Source organism: Mesoplodon mirus, assembly GCF_964341445.2.
Source record: "Mesoplodon mirus genome assembly, chromosome: 8".
In the NCBI taxonomy this organism is placed as follows: Eukaryota; Metazoa; Chordata; class Mammalia; order Artiodactyla; family Ziphiidae; genus Mesoplodon; species Mesoplodon mirus.
This window is the reverse complement of record NC_138984.1, coordinates 76,644,997-76,663,696: the sequence shown is the minus strand read 5'-3', so window position 1 is coordinate 76,663,696 and position 18,700 is coordinate 76,644,997. Positions and strand designations below refer to the sequence as shown.

The 18,700-nt window shown below is 41.2% G+C and overlaps 1 protein-coding gene across 10 annotated transcripts in view; it reads right to left on the bottom strand.

The window, feature by feature from the left end:
• Positions 1 to 8,236: 8,236 nt before the first annotated feature.
• Positions 8,237 to 18,700, bottom strand: part of TANK (TRAF family member associated NFKB activator) — a 78,193-nt gene continuing 67,729 nt past the window's right edge. For 3 of the 10 annotated variants that reach the window (XM_082630527.1, XM_082630528.1, XM_082630530.1), the window contains 2 exons: positions 15,224 to 15,804; positions 10,969 to 11,774 (listed from right to left, as the gene is read on the bottom strand). In XM_082630527.1, the coding sequence (XP_082486653.1) occupies positions 11,598 to 11,774; positions 15,224 to 15,804 (758 nt within the window). In that variant the 3' untranslated portion in view covers positions 10,969 to 11,597. The other 7 variants (XM_082630525.1, XM_082630533.1, XM_082630531.1 and 4 more) reach the window with 6 other exon arrangements.

The following is an 18,700-nucleotide window of genomic DNA, read 5'->3' as shown; positions in this document are numbered from 1 at the left end:
GTGAAAACGCCAGGCCCTTCTTGGGGCTTAGGTTGTCAACCTATTCCCAGCCACAGCTATTGTGTGACTGTATCAGGGGAAACAGAGTACTTGTGTGTGAGAATTGGGGTGCAGTGGGGGGACCAGAATGTTAAGAAATTTAACAAATTCATACGATTTTTTTCTTTAAACATTTGAGAGTGTTGTGTTTATACATGCTGGGCAACATAAACCATAAATCTTGCTGGATTTCTGCAAACTGCTGCGTGAAGCCCACAAACGGCATTCCTGTCAATGGGAGGAAGAGACAGACAGAAATCAAGACACAGACAGGCAGCACCCCAGGACGTGAAGCCTGCTCCCACTGCAAGCTGTAGTGGAAAGAGATGATGACATCCAGAACAAAATGTCTTTTCCATGAGGATGCTAAAGCTCTTGCTTTGTGTTCTCTGTGCAGAGAAAGAATGATCAGTGGAAAGGGCTTCATTTCCACCCTTTTCTGGAATCAAAATATAAGGGGTTTTAGTTATTTTTAAACTTCTTCCTTTAGAGTCTATTGTTACGTTCCACAAAACAGACAAAACTCAGCAAGACAACAAAGACTTGATCTGTAGGAGAAAAGGTAATACAGAGCAAGTCCTCTCCAGAGGGTAATTAATCCTTAGTCATTCATCCTAGAAGTCCCAGTTACAGTTAAGGTTAATGTTCAGGTAGCTTCTTTCCATTTTCTTAAAAAAATTTTTTTAAACATTTTTTTTTTTTTTTTTTGCAGAATGTTATACTATTAATTGCCAATTTGCATATGTGTGCAGCTGCTGTTTTGGCTCTGAACTCAATCCGATAAGCTTGCTGGAGGTATCGCAGAGCACTTGGCAGCTTTCCTATTTGAAAAGAAAGCCTCTCCCCACTACAGAACAGCTGATCGTCTATCAGCGATAGACCCTGATGGCGTGAATTACAATTACACTACTTTTCACACTAAATCTGGGTGATAGCTACTTGGAAAGAAGTTTCATCATTTTTTACCACAAACTGGAAAAAGAATTACATGGTCATGCTGTGCTTTTAAAGGCAGTTTGGTTCACTTTTGTCTATTTAACACCTAATTCCAAGAAGTCCATAGGCATCCAGATATCTGAATGGCACGTAATGAATTCACTGTTTAGATGGAAGATTTTAAAAATCTACCTCAAATTACATTTATTAACAAGGCGACCAGGAAGTGTTAAAGTTGTTAGACGCTTCATTTATTAAATAATTTGTGGGTATTTTCAGTTGTCATATCTAGAGTCATGGGGTTTGCTTATTTTTTTTTAATTAGCAATCCAAAACAATGCTACTGCAATTTAACAATTCATCACATAATCTTGGGCTCTTCAGTTCTGCTGTTAATGTTAGATAATTCAGATGGTTATTTTGATCTGTTTATAAATGATTTGGGTTGCACTGTGTTGTGAGGGGGCTGCAGCAGCCCAGGCAAGTCTTTCTCATCCTCCTTGCATTGCTCAGGGTAGCTGAGGGGCCTTCCCAAAATGCGTTTGGGGAGTTTAGCGTCTAGCAGGAGGAAACCAGGGATGGGGGCAGGGAACACTAAAATAACTGGATTTAGTATCATTACTAAACTTCTTTATTAATTTACATTCCCTGTCTGCTTGGAAAACTGAGGAAAGACCTCTTTGCCAAAGTGCCGTCTTATCAGATGCAAAGTGCATGTCTCTCGTTTCCTGGGAGGCTAGAAAGTCCTTTCTTCCCTCTCCTTGCCAGAACAACCCAATCATCAGAGAATGTAAGAAGCCCCCAAACATCCCTCTTCTTCTCAGTCTCCCCTCAAATCTCTTCCCCTCCCATCTGACATTTAACTCCATTTGTTTAAAGTAAACTCCCGCCCGCCCCCCCCCAAAAAAAGGAGTTAAACCCACCTCAAGCATCAGAAGTGGAACACACTCATCCTGACGTAGTGAACCTAAGAGAAAAATAGATTTTGTTTTCCTTTTTTAGTCGCTAGCTTTATTAGATTTCTCACTCTCACAGATTATCCGAAGATTACCCATTGATTGATCGCCCATAGAGCTGCATTTGGTGTAAAGAAAAAACTCACAGCTTTATTGGCTCCCAGGAGACAAAACAAACAGAACAAGATATTCATATTAATGCAAACAATGCAACAAATGAGGGGAAGAAACGCCCGGCTGAAGCGAGTCGTCGAGCGGCCGACCGGGCCGGGAAGGGCGGGGCGGGGGGCTGAGGGTTCCGGGCGCCCCCAGCCGTCGGTGCCCGCGTCGCCCGCCGCCCACAGGGGCCACGGGGCCAGGCGCCCGGCTCCAGGCCTCGCGGGCCCGGGCAGGCCCCGGGCGGCGAGATAAGGCCTCCAGGCCGGGCCTCCGGAAGGGCCTGCGCGGGCCCTCACCCCTTCCCGGGGCGGGCCTGGAAGGACCTAGAGCTCCTGGCTCCTCTCCCTTCCCTTCTTCCCGACGCTTCTAAGGGCCCAATTCCCGAGTCTCAGTTTCCCTTGGCACCTGGGTCAGAGGTTGGAGTGAAGAATTCCCGCTGCGCCTCCTCGCCCACCTGGGCAGCCTGGAAGGAGAGGTTAGCAAGACTCCAGAAAACCCAGGGGCAGGGAGGAAGCCAGGCAATACGCGCCCTCTCTCCCTTTGAAAAGCTCACCTTATGCTGGAGGAGACTAGATCAACACACACGCGTTTCGACACAACGCAAAACATTGTAAAATCAAAAGCGAGGAGAGCAGTGTGTACGGCAAAGCCTGAGAGCTATTTTAGAGGCACTGAAACTCTCCTTGTGGAATGAGAAAGGAAGAAAGAAAATTCCGGGCACAATAGGGGTATTTGCTCTACCCCTAATTCCCTACCCCCCACCATGTACAAAAAAGCAAAAAAAGTACGGGAAAATCTGTTAGGTGAGATTTGACTTCACATCTTTTTAGTCAACAAGATATTACAAATAGGGGTGCAGAGGGCATACTTACGGTAAAAAAATTATTTGCTGTTTATCTAAAATTCAGATTTAACTGGGCATCCTGTATTTTTATTTGCTAAACCGGGCGATCTTAACTAAAAAATACTTTATCGAGGAAAACTGTACGAGAAGCAAGGCTCTTTCTCCGATGTGTATTAATCAGGATATTCGGGACATTTTTAATGGGACTTTGCCTTGGAGAGGAAATGAATCATCCCCACAGCACACTTTCCCAAGGACATGGTGGGGTGGAAGAGGATGAAATGACTGAAACACTTGGAAACATCCTTATATTTTGGAGGAAATGGCAGAGTTTTTTGACTCTTGTTGACTCTTATCTGGACAATGGACCAGTGTCCCTTCCCTGAGGCTGGCTCCTTTCCAGGCCAGTCCAGGGTACCATAACACCGCCTAGAAGTGGAGTGTCAATTACAGTGGCACTCCCATATTGGGATCGTGTATTTTTTTCTAACTCTTACTATAGAGCCACATTACTCCTTGGTATTAATTGTATTTCGAAGGAAACTAAGTTGGGACTTGACAACTTTAAAGATGGCAGGGTGGAGCAAAATCTGCTTTGAAATTTATCAAGCATTCTAACCTACAAGTAGATCTTATCCAGGCCTTGCCTCCTAGATGCTGAAGGAAAAGACTTTCAAAATGCCAGTGGTAAAACCTCAGGATATTGGAGTGAGTGTGTGTCTGTGTGTGAGAGAGAGAAAGTGTGTGTTTAAGTGTGTCACAAAGCTGCTTAGCAGAGGAAGCCTGCTGCTTGCATTTCTTCCTCAGTCCTGGTTGGAGAGAGCTTTTTCAAGGAAGCTTTATCACCCTTACTGATACTTCGGATTCCTAGTGAGCTTGCCTTCCTTTTAAGCCAGTTGCTTGAAGTTGTATGAATACACCCACACAGGATGCCCCTTTCTTGCTGGCAATTAGTGCTATTTAACAACTGCAAACGGAGAAACTACTTGTCTAATGAGAGCTGTTTTCAGTGTTGATTCACCAGCACTCTAGCGAAGACAGTGTAAAGCTGAGACCTCCTGGTGAGTCTCAGGTCCATCAAGACAAGTGAAGGCCACCTCTTGAAGAACATGAAGTCTCTGTTTGCTTTAGAGAATGTTTTAGTTCCAGACTAATAGTTTTAGAAAATATATAGGCTCACTTCCAGTTCATACTGGTTTACTTTTGTTTTTCTTTCCCATACAGACTATAACCTTTGATTTAGAATTTGGATTATTAAACGGTTAGCATTGTGGTTTGGGTGTCACAGTGAGGTTTTAACCCCATGCTTTAGAGGTACAAATCCTTTTTACCTTCTCTCCTACCTCAGATTGTGTCTCACGCTGCAAAATACATTCCAACACTTGCTGTTTGTTCATTGGAGCAGGCATGAGGTATCTCAACGCTCAGTTCGCTAAGATGCTTCCTCTCCCAGCAGACACGTTCTGGGGCCCTGTGTTAGGGTGGTGATAAATTGATAATCCCCCTATAGTAAGTACACCCCATCCCATGGTCAGGGAATGTCAGGCTCCCTACTGTCTCTGTGGTTTAGCATAATGGGTAGTATCTTTGTGTACAAAAGATTCCAGATATAAGTAATTTAAGCGTCCTATGAAGTCAAGTACAAAGCCAATGAAAAAGTATATCTTTTTTGAGGTAAAGGATTATTATGGGAAAAATAGTGGACTGAAATGCAGGAGAGCTTGAGCTGGGTTCTAGCTTTCTGAGTGGGTTTGAAGGACTCATTCATTCTCTTTAGACACAGCTTTGTTTTGCTGTTTTCTGGGTTGGTTTTTTTCTTTTGGTCCACACAAAAAGAAAGTTGGATTAGGCAATCTATAAGATTTTATTTCTAAAACAATTATTCCTTGAATTAATAAGCAATAACTCATCTTTTGTACACTGTTTCCAAAAGATATAAGCAAGATATTTTAAAAATTTATTCATGATATAGCCCTAAACAACAAAGAAAGCATGGGCAGACTCCAGGTTATCCGGGCATTCCAGATCCCAAGGGGATATTCAAATGAGGGAGACCAGTTCAACATCAAGGGCTTGCATAATCAGGTGCAAATACTCTGGAAAAGTGTGAGTGACTTAAAGACAAACAGCCCTGTACAGACAGGACAAAGGGATAACATGTTTGAGAACTTATACTTCAGTCCTATTTGGGAAACTTGACCTCAGAAAGAAGAGAATTGCAATAAAGCAAAAGCTAAAGTTATTTAATAAATATACGCAGCATCCTCATTCCGAATATTCTAGTGCTCGCTGCACTTTAAGTGTATGAATTCACTCTGAGACTGGAGGAAATTACCAATCTAATTGTAACTGGTTCTAGAAATGACCTAAGAGACTTGCTTCCTTATATATTATCAGTGTCATTAGGTGAAGTGTCTTTTAATTTGAGGCCCTCCTTGAACTGTAAGCTCCAACAAGCTTTCGCTAAACAGACTTCATTCACATTCTGAATCAGGTTTTTGTCTCACACATATTAACTTTTACAAAACAGAAAGAAACAATAGAGCTTATTAGGAAAAACTTGTTTTGAATAGTAAATTAAGCATAATGGAAATAGGCACATGTTTTAGCACGGTTTCCCCCCACCTTTTTACCAATTGAACATTTACATCTTTTTCAAAGTGCTGTGATTTTCCCCTTAAGTCTTAAGCTGGCACCACACACTTTCAATAAATGAGACTTAACATCACTTGTATTTACTGAGAGTAATCATTGTAATACTGTGGATTCCAAATGCACAGCCTTCCCTAAAAAGAGTTTTAAGTAGTCACCCCTAAACTGTATTAATCAAGTCATTGTGGCATTCTAAGAATACAAAGAACTACCTAATTTCAAAGACAGTGTAAAATCAACTGTCAGTTTTGACTAGATTCAAATGATGCCCTGTTCTTGAGACTGGACACCTGTACATTCAGAGGTACACCTGACTACATGGTTTGTTATTGAGAGATATGTCCCAGGTGGAGGCACTTTCAAAGCCAATATATTTTCTTTATAACTGGTGTCAAATTGATGTATATATTAAAAAATCTTGGAAAATGATCTCAAAAAGGAAGTAACAGCCCAATGAGCCATATGTTCAGGGAACCTAACAGGTTTCCATTGGGACCAAATTTCACTTCACCTTTTTGTCCTTATGTGCAAATAAAAACTTATCTGTAAATACACCATTAAAACAATCATGCAAATTTGTGAAGTCTATAGACGGAGAAGAAATTACACTAAATCCATAATAACCAAGTTGTTGGAAGGTAAAGGATTTGATTATATATTAGAAATACATAACACAACATGGAATTGAACTAAATTTATTTGAACTTATAGGTTTACCACATCAGAGAGAGACACTTTGGTTACACAGAATTGGTTAATGGAGAAAAGGCTGATGAATAGTTAATAAATTGCTTAATTTTGATGCTGATGGAGCATCTGAATCTCCAAGTTTACATTAAGAAATGTAACGTTAATTTTTTTTTTCTGTTAGATAGGTTGATATTTTAACAGACTGAGATGCCAGGGAATTTTCCAAATGCCAGCTAATACTCTAGCACTAAGAAGTCTGTAATGTACTAAGGGCAGAGAGGCCTACTTAGTGGTTCTCCCAAAAGTGGAAACCAAAAAGCATTAACATTTATTTACACACAATTCTTTATACAACTCCTTTTAAGAATTTTCAACTTTAAAACTTTTAAACATTCTGTATGATTTCAGTAGATCCTAACAATTTTGCATTCAGCTATTGTATTGGTATGCCTGGGCATATTCTAAAAGGAAAAATTATTCACTCTGTGTGTTTGTGTAGTTTTTCATAGGACTAGGTCAGGGATCAAGATAGAAAATACCAAAATTTACTCAGGTCATTTTATTTTTTGTGTTGTACTTTTGTTATGAAACATTTCAAACAGAGAAGGGTAGAGAGTAATATAAACGAAACCGTCATATATATATATGACAGTTTTATCAAACTTTCACATTTTATATTGATTTTTTAAAACAAACAATTGTGTGTGAAGTTATGCAATGGTAAAGGTTAGCAGAACAAAAATTATACTGCATGGATTACCTTTCAACTGCTTTCCTTTTCCATGTCTGGCTTGAGGGAAGGAAGTCTTATTATGTTAATTTAGACACCTGGTTAACTAAATAGTACGGAACACACGTTAGAAGAAACTGCATTCTCCTGCAGTCCAAATTCCTACCAGTTCTCTGTAGCTGTGTTTCACTTAACCTACGTAAGCCATAAGAACGTCAATGTTTCAATGATTTTTAATCTCTAAGGGTAGTTTACGTAAATCTGTAGTAGTAAAAACGTACGAACAAAAGTGTATTTTAAGCAAAAGCTCAACAATCAGCTTTTAAATTCAAAAAGTAGACAGAACCTCAGGTCCTGGGCCTGCCTCAACAGGTATAAGGAGACCTTTTCCAGCAGACTCAGGTTCTGGTGGATTATCTGTCCAGGGGCAGCCACGGCCCTGCGGTTTTGACCAGCTTTCCCAAGGCCAGAACGCGGAGCGGAACATTCAGGCGGGGAGCCGGGCTGCCGGAGATGCCCCGGCCCGGTCCTGCCTCTGGTCACCGCGGCGGAGGGCGCCGGTGGCCGGTTTCTTAAAGGCTTTCTTTCCCCCGCAACGACTGAATGGTATGATCTCCGGGGGTCCGGAAGCCCCTTAGTCTAGTCTTGGGGTCAGGAGGTCAAGCCTTGGAAGCACAACGAACGCTCAGGCCCTGTATTTGTCTTCCTCTCGGTGCTTACTAAACCATGTAAGTCCAGTTGGGGCCTGGCTGGCGAGGGGACGTTGCTGAGGTCTGCGGGGCTCGACCCGGGAGACTCTGCCGGCGGTGACCTCGCCCGCGACCGGCGAGGGTGCTCGGGGCGGCGGCGGCGCTGGGGCTGAGTCGGGGGGCCTGCCGTCGGTCCGGGGACCTTTTCCGCCTTCCTGGCTCCGACTCTCTTCCCACCCCTCGCCCTTCCTGACTTCGCCTGGCTTCCCACTCGCTGCCCACCGCGTTCAATTCACCAGCAGAAAGCGGTGGGCGCGAGAATGCAGGTTCCCCGGCCTCTCCTCCAAGACCCACTCTCAAGAGGCGCGCGGGGAGCGGGCCGGCCCTCGGAGCACCGCGCGGGGCAGCGCTCGCCAGCGGCTCGCCAGCGGCCCGGACCCCGGAGGGCGCCCGCGGGGGGCAGCGCGGGGGCTGCCGGGCCGTGGTGGACGCGGTGGCCCGGCCCGGGCTCCACTTGCCAGCGGCGGGAAGGACGCGCGGGAAAGAGAGGGAGCAGGAAGCGGGTGGCGGCGGCGGCGGGCCCGCTGGAAAGGAGGGAGCGCCGCAGGCGGGAGGGGGAGCGCGGAGGAGGGAGGCCGGGAGAAAGGAGGGAGCGCGGCAGGCAGGAGGAGGGAGGGCTGATTAGCATGCAGCAGCGCTCGCGCGCCCGGCTCCATTGTTTTAACACCTCCCCTCTCCTCCGCGCCAATCTGTCACCGTTCAGCAGGCGAACGCTGCTGCCTCAAATGCTGCTCTTCTCAAATGAGACGGATAATTAGTTGCCCCGCACGAATGCCGCACTCTTCTCACCCCTGATTGCTATCACCTTCTTGCTCCTGGCAGTTTTGACACCTCGTAATCAGCCTGCTGCTTTTCTCTTTTCTTCCCGACTTCTGCTTCCCTCCCCCCCTTTCCGTCCTAGTTTATTTATTTATTTATTTATTTATTATTTTAAATGCAATCCTGGTTCCTATTTGGACGAGGCCTCTGCCGAGTTAACCTTCTGCGTATACATGTGTGCATATAGATGTATATATAAAATAGTGTGCGTGTGCGTGAGTCGGGGGCGGGCTTGCAGTTTTGCGGGAAACACTGCTTCCACGCGGAGAGAATTCTCTTCCCCTAAAGATATTTTTGGGAAGGGAGGAGTTGGGGAGAGGAGAGGGACGGGGGGTGGAGAGTTAGGGAGACCTCAATTAATGCTTTAAAGATCTCTTAGAAATTAACAAACTGGGGAGTCTCGGAATCTGCTGTCATAAGCGTGTTTCCCCCTCTCCTCTAACAAGCACTGACAGTCTAATTACTGTAGCTACAAGCAGCTGTCGAGGCAGCAGCCCGGGAGAGAAGGCGCCACCGGCTGAGCGCACCCGGCCTGCCCCTGCGCCCGGCGGAACCGCCGAAACCCGGGCTGCCTCCGGGGAGGCTGGAGAGGAGGGCAAGGCCCCGCACCCGAGAGCCCCGCGAGCAGAAGGCGGGCCTGGGAGCCAGCGGACACGCTTATCTTTTCATATTTATAAAGTCTTTACTTTGAAGGTTAAAAGATGTGAAGAAAAAAGGAGGGGACGTGGGGGAGTGGGAAGAACATCTCCCGAGCTTCCATCCACCACTTCTCTACCTCCTCGAGCTCTCCCTCCCCCCGTGTTGGTAAAATAACCACGCAACCCGGGGCTGAGGGGGCGGGGTGAGCCAGCCTGGAGAGTAAGAAAGCAGATGTCCCCGCTGGCAGCAGCCTCAGCCTCCGGGGAAAGCTGCACCGGGGGGGCCCTCCCGAGGACATTCACCTCCCACTTCTCAGGCATCCCGCTCACAACTGCCTCGCCTCGGCGGGGGTGGTTTTTTCAGACTCAGCGTTTCGCGTGTGAAGCTTTTTTACCTGCGAACTGTTCTTACCCGGCCACGCGTAGCAGATGCCAAGATGCAGCCCCTACACGACTCGGAACTAAGAGACAGAGGGGAGACCCGGCGGGTGCCCAACTCCACTTTTCGAGCTGCAGCCAGCACCACCTCTGCAGTGCGGGCCCGGAGCCTGTTCTCCAGGCTGCCTGTCCCTTGGCCCGAGAGGGCCTCTGTCCCTCGGAAGCCGGAGTTGGGGTAGCACTGGAACCCAATAGAAAACAAGAGTTCCCCGCTTACTAAAAGTGGTGGAGGTGTCAAAAGGGTGGACTGGAGAAGAGTCAGTGATCCACTTCGAGTCACTTTCTGGGCCACAATTTCCTTTGGTTGTCAGCAGGCTAGTAGATGTCAACTGTGTGAGAGGAACTCTTCCTCACCTAGAAAAGAGAAGGAAAAAGAATCCCCTTTCATGAGATAGGTACAGTGGTATATTCTGGCTGGAACACGCTGGGAAGTTTTTATGTTTAATTTTGCGTGTGTGTGGGAGGAGTGAGCGAGAGGGGAGGCTGGCTGGGCGGGAGGTAGGGGGGAAGGGAAGAGACTGGGATAATTGTCTAGGCATTTCCATTCAGCCCCAGCGGCAATGAAAGAAAGATGTACAAGCCTCAGAACCCTTCACAGTGAATGCCTAATAATGGCTATGTCACCTTGGTGAGGAAGATGTCAGTGTGATGTGCTTGGCACCCTGAGAAGTCGAAGCACCACTCTCATTCTTCCACAAGTTAAGGCTCTTCACTGTGGCACAGGTGATACCTGAACAAATTGTTGCAATCCCTTATCTGAAACCCTCCAGCTTTCTACAACACTCGTTCCCAAGAAGGCTTAAATTTCTGTTTTGAGAGTTGCAAATCAGTGTTTACTTCATAAAATGGAAGCCATGCCTCGAACATTTTAAAAAAATTAAGTGTGGGGTGGGGGAGGGAAGAGAAACCTAAAAGACAAGAATCATAGGGAAGAAAAATGAAAGGAAAGTCTCATTTTAAACAAAATTCTGCAACCCTCTGGATTTGGTATCCTCTTTCTTAAATATCTTCCTCTCGTCATCAGGCAGGATGCTACCAATGAATTAACAAATTTCTCAACAAGAATGTGAACATTTCTAATATAAATTAATTAATATGGATAATCCTTACAGGGTTTTAGATTTGCTCCCATTAAAGACAAATGTGTTTCTTTAGTAAGTTTAGTTTGAAAAATAATTTTAAAATTCGAAGTGATCTACTAGTTATAATAAAATGTCACCAGATCTGGTATCACCCTTCTATCAGATTACTGGAAAGAAACATGAATTTTATGAATTTCTCCCAAATGTGATTTATTTATTTATTTAAGAACAAAGAACACATTATCACAACATAAGTAACTCTTTTAATATTTAACTAATTTCATCATGTTGCTATACGTATAGTAAAAATTAAAACCATGTCTATTATTTTTTTTAAAAAAGAGTTTAAATAATCCTACCAGTGATCTTATCACTGAGCAACAAATGTCTTAGGTTTGGTATTAACTCAGATGTTTAACTTGTCTGCTATTCTCTATTATTGGTTTATTCAAAAAGAACACCCACAGCATAAATAATTTAATCTTTTAAATGAAAACAAGTGAAAAAAACCTATAAACATTTGACATCACCAAATTCAATAGATCTAACTAAAAATCCAAGCAATAAGCTTAGACATTTGAAAAAAACATAAATTATTGTTATACAATTCCATAAGTCACATACATAATTTTGAATTAGGGCAATAAACACTGTAAACATGAATACAATGAATTAGTTTTGTACAGAATGATCTTTTAAAAGGTAATAAAAGAAAGTTACAATATAAGTTTAGAAAAAAATTCAAATAGCTGTGACACTGGACTTTTCAATAAATGATCTTGAGCTAAGTTTGCAATCAAGTACATAATATTACAAACCCAGAAATCATCGCATAGAACTTGATATGTCTGTTTTCAAATGCGTCTTAAGTCTCCCCATTAAAGTGTGAATTAAGATGCCGGAGGAAATCCCCCCTGGATGTAATGGATGGTGGGAAAACTGCTTGACAGAATTCACATACTCGAGGTATATGCAGTTCTGAGCCTGTGCCACTTAGTACCGATAAGTCACTGTCTTGATTAGGAAAGGGCTTCCAAACGGGCTGCAGGAAACAAATAAAAACATCTTCTGTTATTTGTATTTAAAATCAACTTGCACTGAATTTCAAATTCAAATTTTTTGAATCGGTTTTGTGCGAATATATGAAATTCCCTAATATGAAAGCGAATTACCTTTCCTTTAGAATTGGCATGACGACATGACTCAATTCTCTTTCTCATAAAGGGCATAATTTAACTTTAGGAATCCCTTAAAATACACATTCATGCACTTTATCTTCACACATTAAAACATCTTTCAGCTTTAACACCAGCATCTTTTAATACCCGTTATCCCAACGGGTTTTGGAGTTTTGGAACAATAGTCAATAATTGAGACTTGAAAAAAATTAAATTCTATCTCTTCTATTTTATATTGGAACTTTAAGTTATAGGACCTTTATTAATACACAGCACACTAGACATGATGTGTGTGTACATGCATTTTGATCAAGAGCAATGTAATTTCGCTACTATTTATAAGCAAATACACAATGAATAAATCATATAGAAATAAGTTCTAATTTTTGAAAATTTTTTAAAAGTATGAAACAAATTCTATTGATCAGTTGTTTTTTTGAAACCTCAAATATTTAATCGTTCAACAAAGTCCAACATTGGATGCATTCTTTTGACTTCTTATTTTGCTCCTGTTACAAGCGCATACTTTGGCCTTCTTACCCTTTCTTGTGGCTAACTAAAGTGAAGCCTGTCAACAGTTGCCAGTTAAAGGATTATGGGAAGCATAATTCTACAGAGCTACCTCCATTACTATAAGCAACACCTACATACTCATAACTGTACTTATTATTAAAAAATATTTAGAAGGGCCAGAAAAAGCATTTAGTTCAAGAGTAGGTGCTCAATATATGTTTGTTGACTGGAATATCTTATTATCCTGAAATGTTGTAAACCAAATTACTTCTAAAATTTGCTTTCTTATCTTGACATATCTAAATTCTGGCACTTTGAGGAAAATCACCTCGAAATGCCAACTTAAAGAGACCCCTTTGTGTTCCTGTTACTAATATGCTTTTAAAATAACAACCTAGTTCAACTCCTGACATAGTGTTAGTTTTCATTCCCTTAACCAATCTCTTTCATCCTAGTTAACCAATCATTACATAAACAGTATATCACTAATTGAAGCATTTGGGTTTCACGACATCACTGTCTTCTTATAAACATTTTACTGGACAGCTGTGTACAGTTGATGTAAATATACAAAGTCTGTCTAAGCACCAAGATACATTCAAATATCAGTACAGAGGGTGTATAATAACACTGACTCAAATACTTTTGTGAGAAGTGGCAATTTTATTACAAAAAACAGTAATATTAAAATACATATTTGAAATCTGGAGTAAAATAATTTCCTCTCTTCCATGATAAAAGAAAAGCAGTAATAATTGTGAGTATATAACAGAGTTAACTAGATTTAAATTTTAGTGTTGGCAGTTTAAACAAAAAGTACAATTGATTAATATGCACCACTCTAATGGGAAATTGATATAGATATAAATAAAAGATTATTATGTTAAAGATACTTTAAATTAAGATCTATAAAATAGTAATAGACTCAGAAGCAATTTAGCTTCTAAATTTGATGAGCCAATCTTCTACTGCCAATTTATTTTCAAAGTCCATACTTATCCTTCTCTATTAGGAGCTATTAGTTCGGATTTGAGCTTTTCATAGAATTCAGTTGGGACCCCAATCACTGACTCAGCAAAAGTAGGAAGAAAAGAAAATCACATAGAGCAAAAATAAGCAGATATATTTTAGACTTTATTATGATAGCTGAATGTATAAAAAAAAGGTGTTAAGTAGTAATGATTGAGATAAAAGTAAAAATTTGAAATATGCAACCAAAATTTCATTTCCCTTTGTTATTATCGACAACTCAAGAATTTTGTATTTCTCATAGTAGCTTTATTAAAACAAATAAAACAACAAAATGTTTTAAAAAACCCATTTTAAGAAATATCCTTTGAATCCTAAACTGTAACATGGCCTTCAAAACAAACGAATTTCTTTGCCTTTCTGCCAAAATATCAATTATCTAACCTTATGCCCCACGTCTTGTGACAGCTCAACACCAATTCTCCTGCATTTTTTAAGCTGAATACTTTTCCATCAAGTTGTAATCACATACCAGCTGTTTCCCTTGCTGTAGCCTAGAAAGCAAATGCACAATGCAGGGTGCCATCTACTGAAACATGAATGCACAGACTAGTAAAAGAACAAGCAAGAGATGTAATGGAGAAAAAAATAACAAGCATTAGAACTGATGCACTTCACAGCTCCACAGGAATTCTACTTGCAATAAATGAAATTGTTTAATCTGTTTCATTAAGTAGTAACTATAACTGTGACTATGATGTGAAATAAGGTACAATGTAGAACATAAGTGAGTTTATAATTAAAGCTTATTGTCAGAGATGCCTAGTTTTCTCCACTACTAAAATATACCACAGCTTGACTATTGCCTTCTTTGTATGCTGATTTAAAAGTCTATAACCTATAAAAGTACTTATAAACCCAAAGGGTATTAATCAAGTTGTTGGTGTTTTTTGGTTTTTGGTAAATTAAATATCTCAAGGCAAAGAGAAATCAAACAAATGTCTGCAAGTTATATTAGACACTTTTACCAATCTGCATTTTTTATGAGCTTCTGTTTATTGTAACAATTACATATTTTCATTTGCCTTCAGGCATTAAACACCTTTTTTTTTAAACTTAAAGAATCATTTTGTAATAGAACCTGAATAAAAGGGAGGGTAGGAGTGGATTGGGGTGGGGGGCTGTAAGTAGTCTGCAAGCTTTAGAAACATGAAAGTATTTGATTAGAATCATACATATGTAGAGACTGTTTAAAAAATATATTAGGCTGCAGATTAGAAAACAAAACCAAAACCAAAACCAAACCCTACAGATCTACGTACTGTATAACTGAGAATGTAATAGAAGTATTATTTGAAAGACAGTTCGCTTATTTTCAGAAATAGAAACATACAATGTGATTATTTACTTATAAAAAAATCATGCATTCTTGCAAAGATAAGTATGATACACACAAACTTTTTGATAAAAAAATGCCACCTGCTTCACAGAATGAAATTTAATAAAGAATCCTATTATAACAATGATACCGAGTTAAAAGCTTTGAATAAGGGACTAAGTAAGAAAGTGACACACACTAGATATGGATAAGGTTTACATGTATTTTAAAATGTGCCATAAATTTTAAGGTACTTTATAATAGAGCTTCACCATATTCATCTTTTAAATTTCATGTTATTTATTACAGGACTTGGATATTTTTATTGAAAGCTTAACTTCGGCTAGTCATTAGTTTAAAAAAGGTGTCTGATAATCTGAAAGCTGCGTATCTGTGCATGCATGGCAAAATGTGTGTTCACACTTAATATATTTGTTAATGCAAAACAGTTACCTGCTGCGGTCCTCGGATAGCTTTTCCTGGGGAATCGAGTGAAGGAAAAGGTGCATCAGATGGGTCCTGAAGTGGGAATGTATTTACATATAATGCATTATGGTCTCCAGGTGGCAAACACGGAGCTCTATCCAGAGTTGTCCTGATACAAGTATTTACAAGATTTGAGGGTTTTGTTTTGTCAGTTGTTTTAAGGTTTTGTATAGCTGAAGCTATGGGGTCAATTCCCTGAATTTCAAATAAAGTTTCTTCTGTTTTGACAAAGTTTCCCGGGTTGTCTCTGGGCTCCATATTACATTTATCCTGGCACATAGCCTCACATGAGGCAGGAACAAGGACACTGGGTCTTTCTGGAGTGCTATGTAAGAAAGTAGAGTCACTGTCCGTAGGTGGAAACTTGACATTGAATTTAGAAAGTGATTCAAAAGAGGTGTCTTCCTCATCTTGGCCCAGTCCTCTTGGTGCGACAGATGTGATGCATGGTGCACCTCTATTTATATCATCTTTTGCCTGAGGCTTAAATAGCACTTCTTGTTTATCTGTTTTATCCGTACACTGTATAGGCACAGAGCACTGTGTCTCTGCAGGGGAAAAAAAAACAAAAGGAAAACAGTCGCATTTCAATCCTTCTTAAAAATCTGAACGTTCAATTAGCTTTGGATAGATGAGTATTTTTTCTACTGGCTTTTACAGCAACTGAAGACAACTCGGATTTTTTTACATTTGCTACCACCTTACACAGAAATATTAGCAGTCTTCAGTGGGTGAATTGGAACGTAGCTTATTAGTCACAGTTTAACTACTTTGTCTTTTCCTAGGTCCTTGTGCTGTAAGCCTTGCATCTTGTTCACAGTTATACTGCTCTATACTTAAAAAAACATTTGCTTGTAGTGTATACATCTAAACATTTTGTCAGTAATGGAAGCTGCAACTATGAGCTTGCTTAGACAAATAAGTTATTAAAAGGGAAAACCCTTACCAGGCACATATATAGTATACAGGTTATGAATCTATATGAATTAGGTCATTTATTCCCCCTAATATCTCTGTGTGACAAAGTGTATCACCAATCAGCTTAGCCATTGTCTACTCTTAATACTATGTGAGGGCGTGGTGGTGGCGGGTGCTGGGAGAGAGAAGACTGGAGGCAAAAGAAGGATGAAATTTTAGGATGCATGTTCAGAAAGCTCTATGTGAATATATGATTTTCTCTTCTTATTAGAAAAAGACCTCTGTAGATAACAGGTAGATATCAGGTAGATACCAGGACCTCTGTAGCTCATTTATCTAGAAGCCACTTATCCAACAAATTCAGCTCTCTAGGACATAGGCAAAAGCTAGAAAGTAAATAGTGCTTTTCAGGAGTCAGGCTAAGAGCCACAAGGCCCACAGATGAATTTTGCTCTTATTCTCATTTTAGATTTATTCTAACAAGCTTGATGATGTCTCCCTAGTTCATAGCTGGTAACAAGCAGCAAACTACAAGGTATGGATATGAGTTGTTGAAAGCAGATATAGATATCAGTAAGAGCTGAAAGCACGAGAGGAGACAAGAAAAACAAAAAAGCAGATATAAGAACTCAGAAAACACTACAGTCTAGTGTAGAGCCAACAAGGGCTACATTTTTCAATGCAAAAAAATCAATGATCAAAGCACTCTCCATGTTGATGATACCGAGACATTAGAAAAAGCTAGATTATATTCCACAATGTTACTTCAAGAAGACAGTGAGGGACTTCCCTGGTGGTGCAGTGGTTAAGAATCTGCCTGCCAATGCAGGGGACACGGGTTCGAGCCCTGGTCCAGGAAGATCCCACATCTGTGGAGCAACTAAGCCTGTGCACCACAGCTACTAAGCCTGTGCTCTAGAGCCCTCGAGCCACAACTACTGAGCCCGCGTACCCTAGAGCCTGTGTGCCGCAGCTACTGAAGCCCACGCACTCTAGGGCCCACGTGCCACAACTACTGAGCCCGCGTGCCACAACTACTGAAGCCCACGCGCCTAGAGCCTGTGCTCTGCAACAAGAGAAGCCACTGCAATAAGAAGCCTGCGCAGCACAACAAAGGGCAGCCCCCTCTCACCGCAACTAGAGAAAGCCTGTGGGCAGCAACGAAGACCCAACACAGCCAAAAAAAAAAAAAAAAAAAAAAAAAAGACAGGTTGGAGGTTGGTAATGTGTATATTTTCATTAAATGGACAAAGGGTAAACATTTTATTTTAAACTAGCACTTTAAAAAAGTAGTCATCAGTGAAGTTATACATTAACCAACGATGCCTATTTGAGCAGACAGGGTATACAGAGCACTGCGCACAGTGTCTGTCCAGATTTGTAGGCACTGAACAAATGTCAGTTCTCTTCCCTTCCTTTGGTCTTTGCAGTCTTGTGACACTTTGCTCTCTTTTGCCACAGCACATTCCAACACAGATGTTTTCTGTTTGGACATGATAGTACAATGCCAACAGCTTCTTTGGTTCACCCTGTTATATGCCTACTAACCTCTCTTTAGTATGTACCATCTTCTCTCACTGGATTACAGCAGCCTTTGAACCACTTCCTTGCCTCTAAATTTTTCTCATATCCACTCTATTGTCTACACTGCTTTCCCCAATCCTCTCTTAGTTTTTCTAAAATACAAATCTGGTCATGTTACCTTTTTAATAAAACCTTTTCATGGATCTCCAAGACCTTCGGCCCTAAAACTCATATAAAGCTGTGCATGACTGGCCCTTTGTCACCTCTCCACGCTGTCATCTTTCACCACCTCGGCTCGACTCCTTACTCCAGCTGTAATGAACTTCGGTACAGTTGTCCAAACAGCCATGCTCTCTTGTCTTTGGGCCTTTGCACATGCTGTGCAGACTACCTGAACTTCCCCCTTCCATTACTCTTTGCCTGACTCTTATTTGTCCTTCATTTCTTGGCTTAGGCATTAATTTCTCTGGATGGTTCTCTCTGGTTTCCCAAGGCTGGTTTAGTCATGACTCTTGGGTGCCCTGAGGACTATACACTGCATTGTATTTGCAAATATACCTCTTTCTCCCATTAAAGTAGGTTTCTTGAGGTCCTAAACTATGTTTTGTTTCCCACTTATCTCCAGTACCCTGCCCAGTGCCTGCACATAGTATGCCTTCAATAAATGCATTCTGAATGAATCTGTGTTCTCCTTCCCACAGAGCCTAGCATAATAATATACATTTACTAGATAATCTGTCTGTAACTAGGAGTGGTACAGTAATTGAGACCAAGCTCAACTGCTGTTGTTTTTCCTGGTAGTAGACATAAGAGTGGCAGGAAATTCTAGGAAACAGTACTTTCTTTGTAGATTACAACACCTGAGAAGGAGGAAACACTTATCAAAATGTTCTTCAGTAGAACAGGAGAATAAAGAATCTGCTGCTGCTGCTAATGACAACTATTAACATACAGCACTTCTATGTGCCACACACTTATAACCATTGTTTGTGCATTAATTTA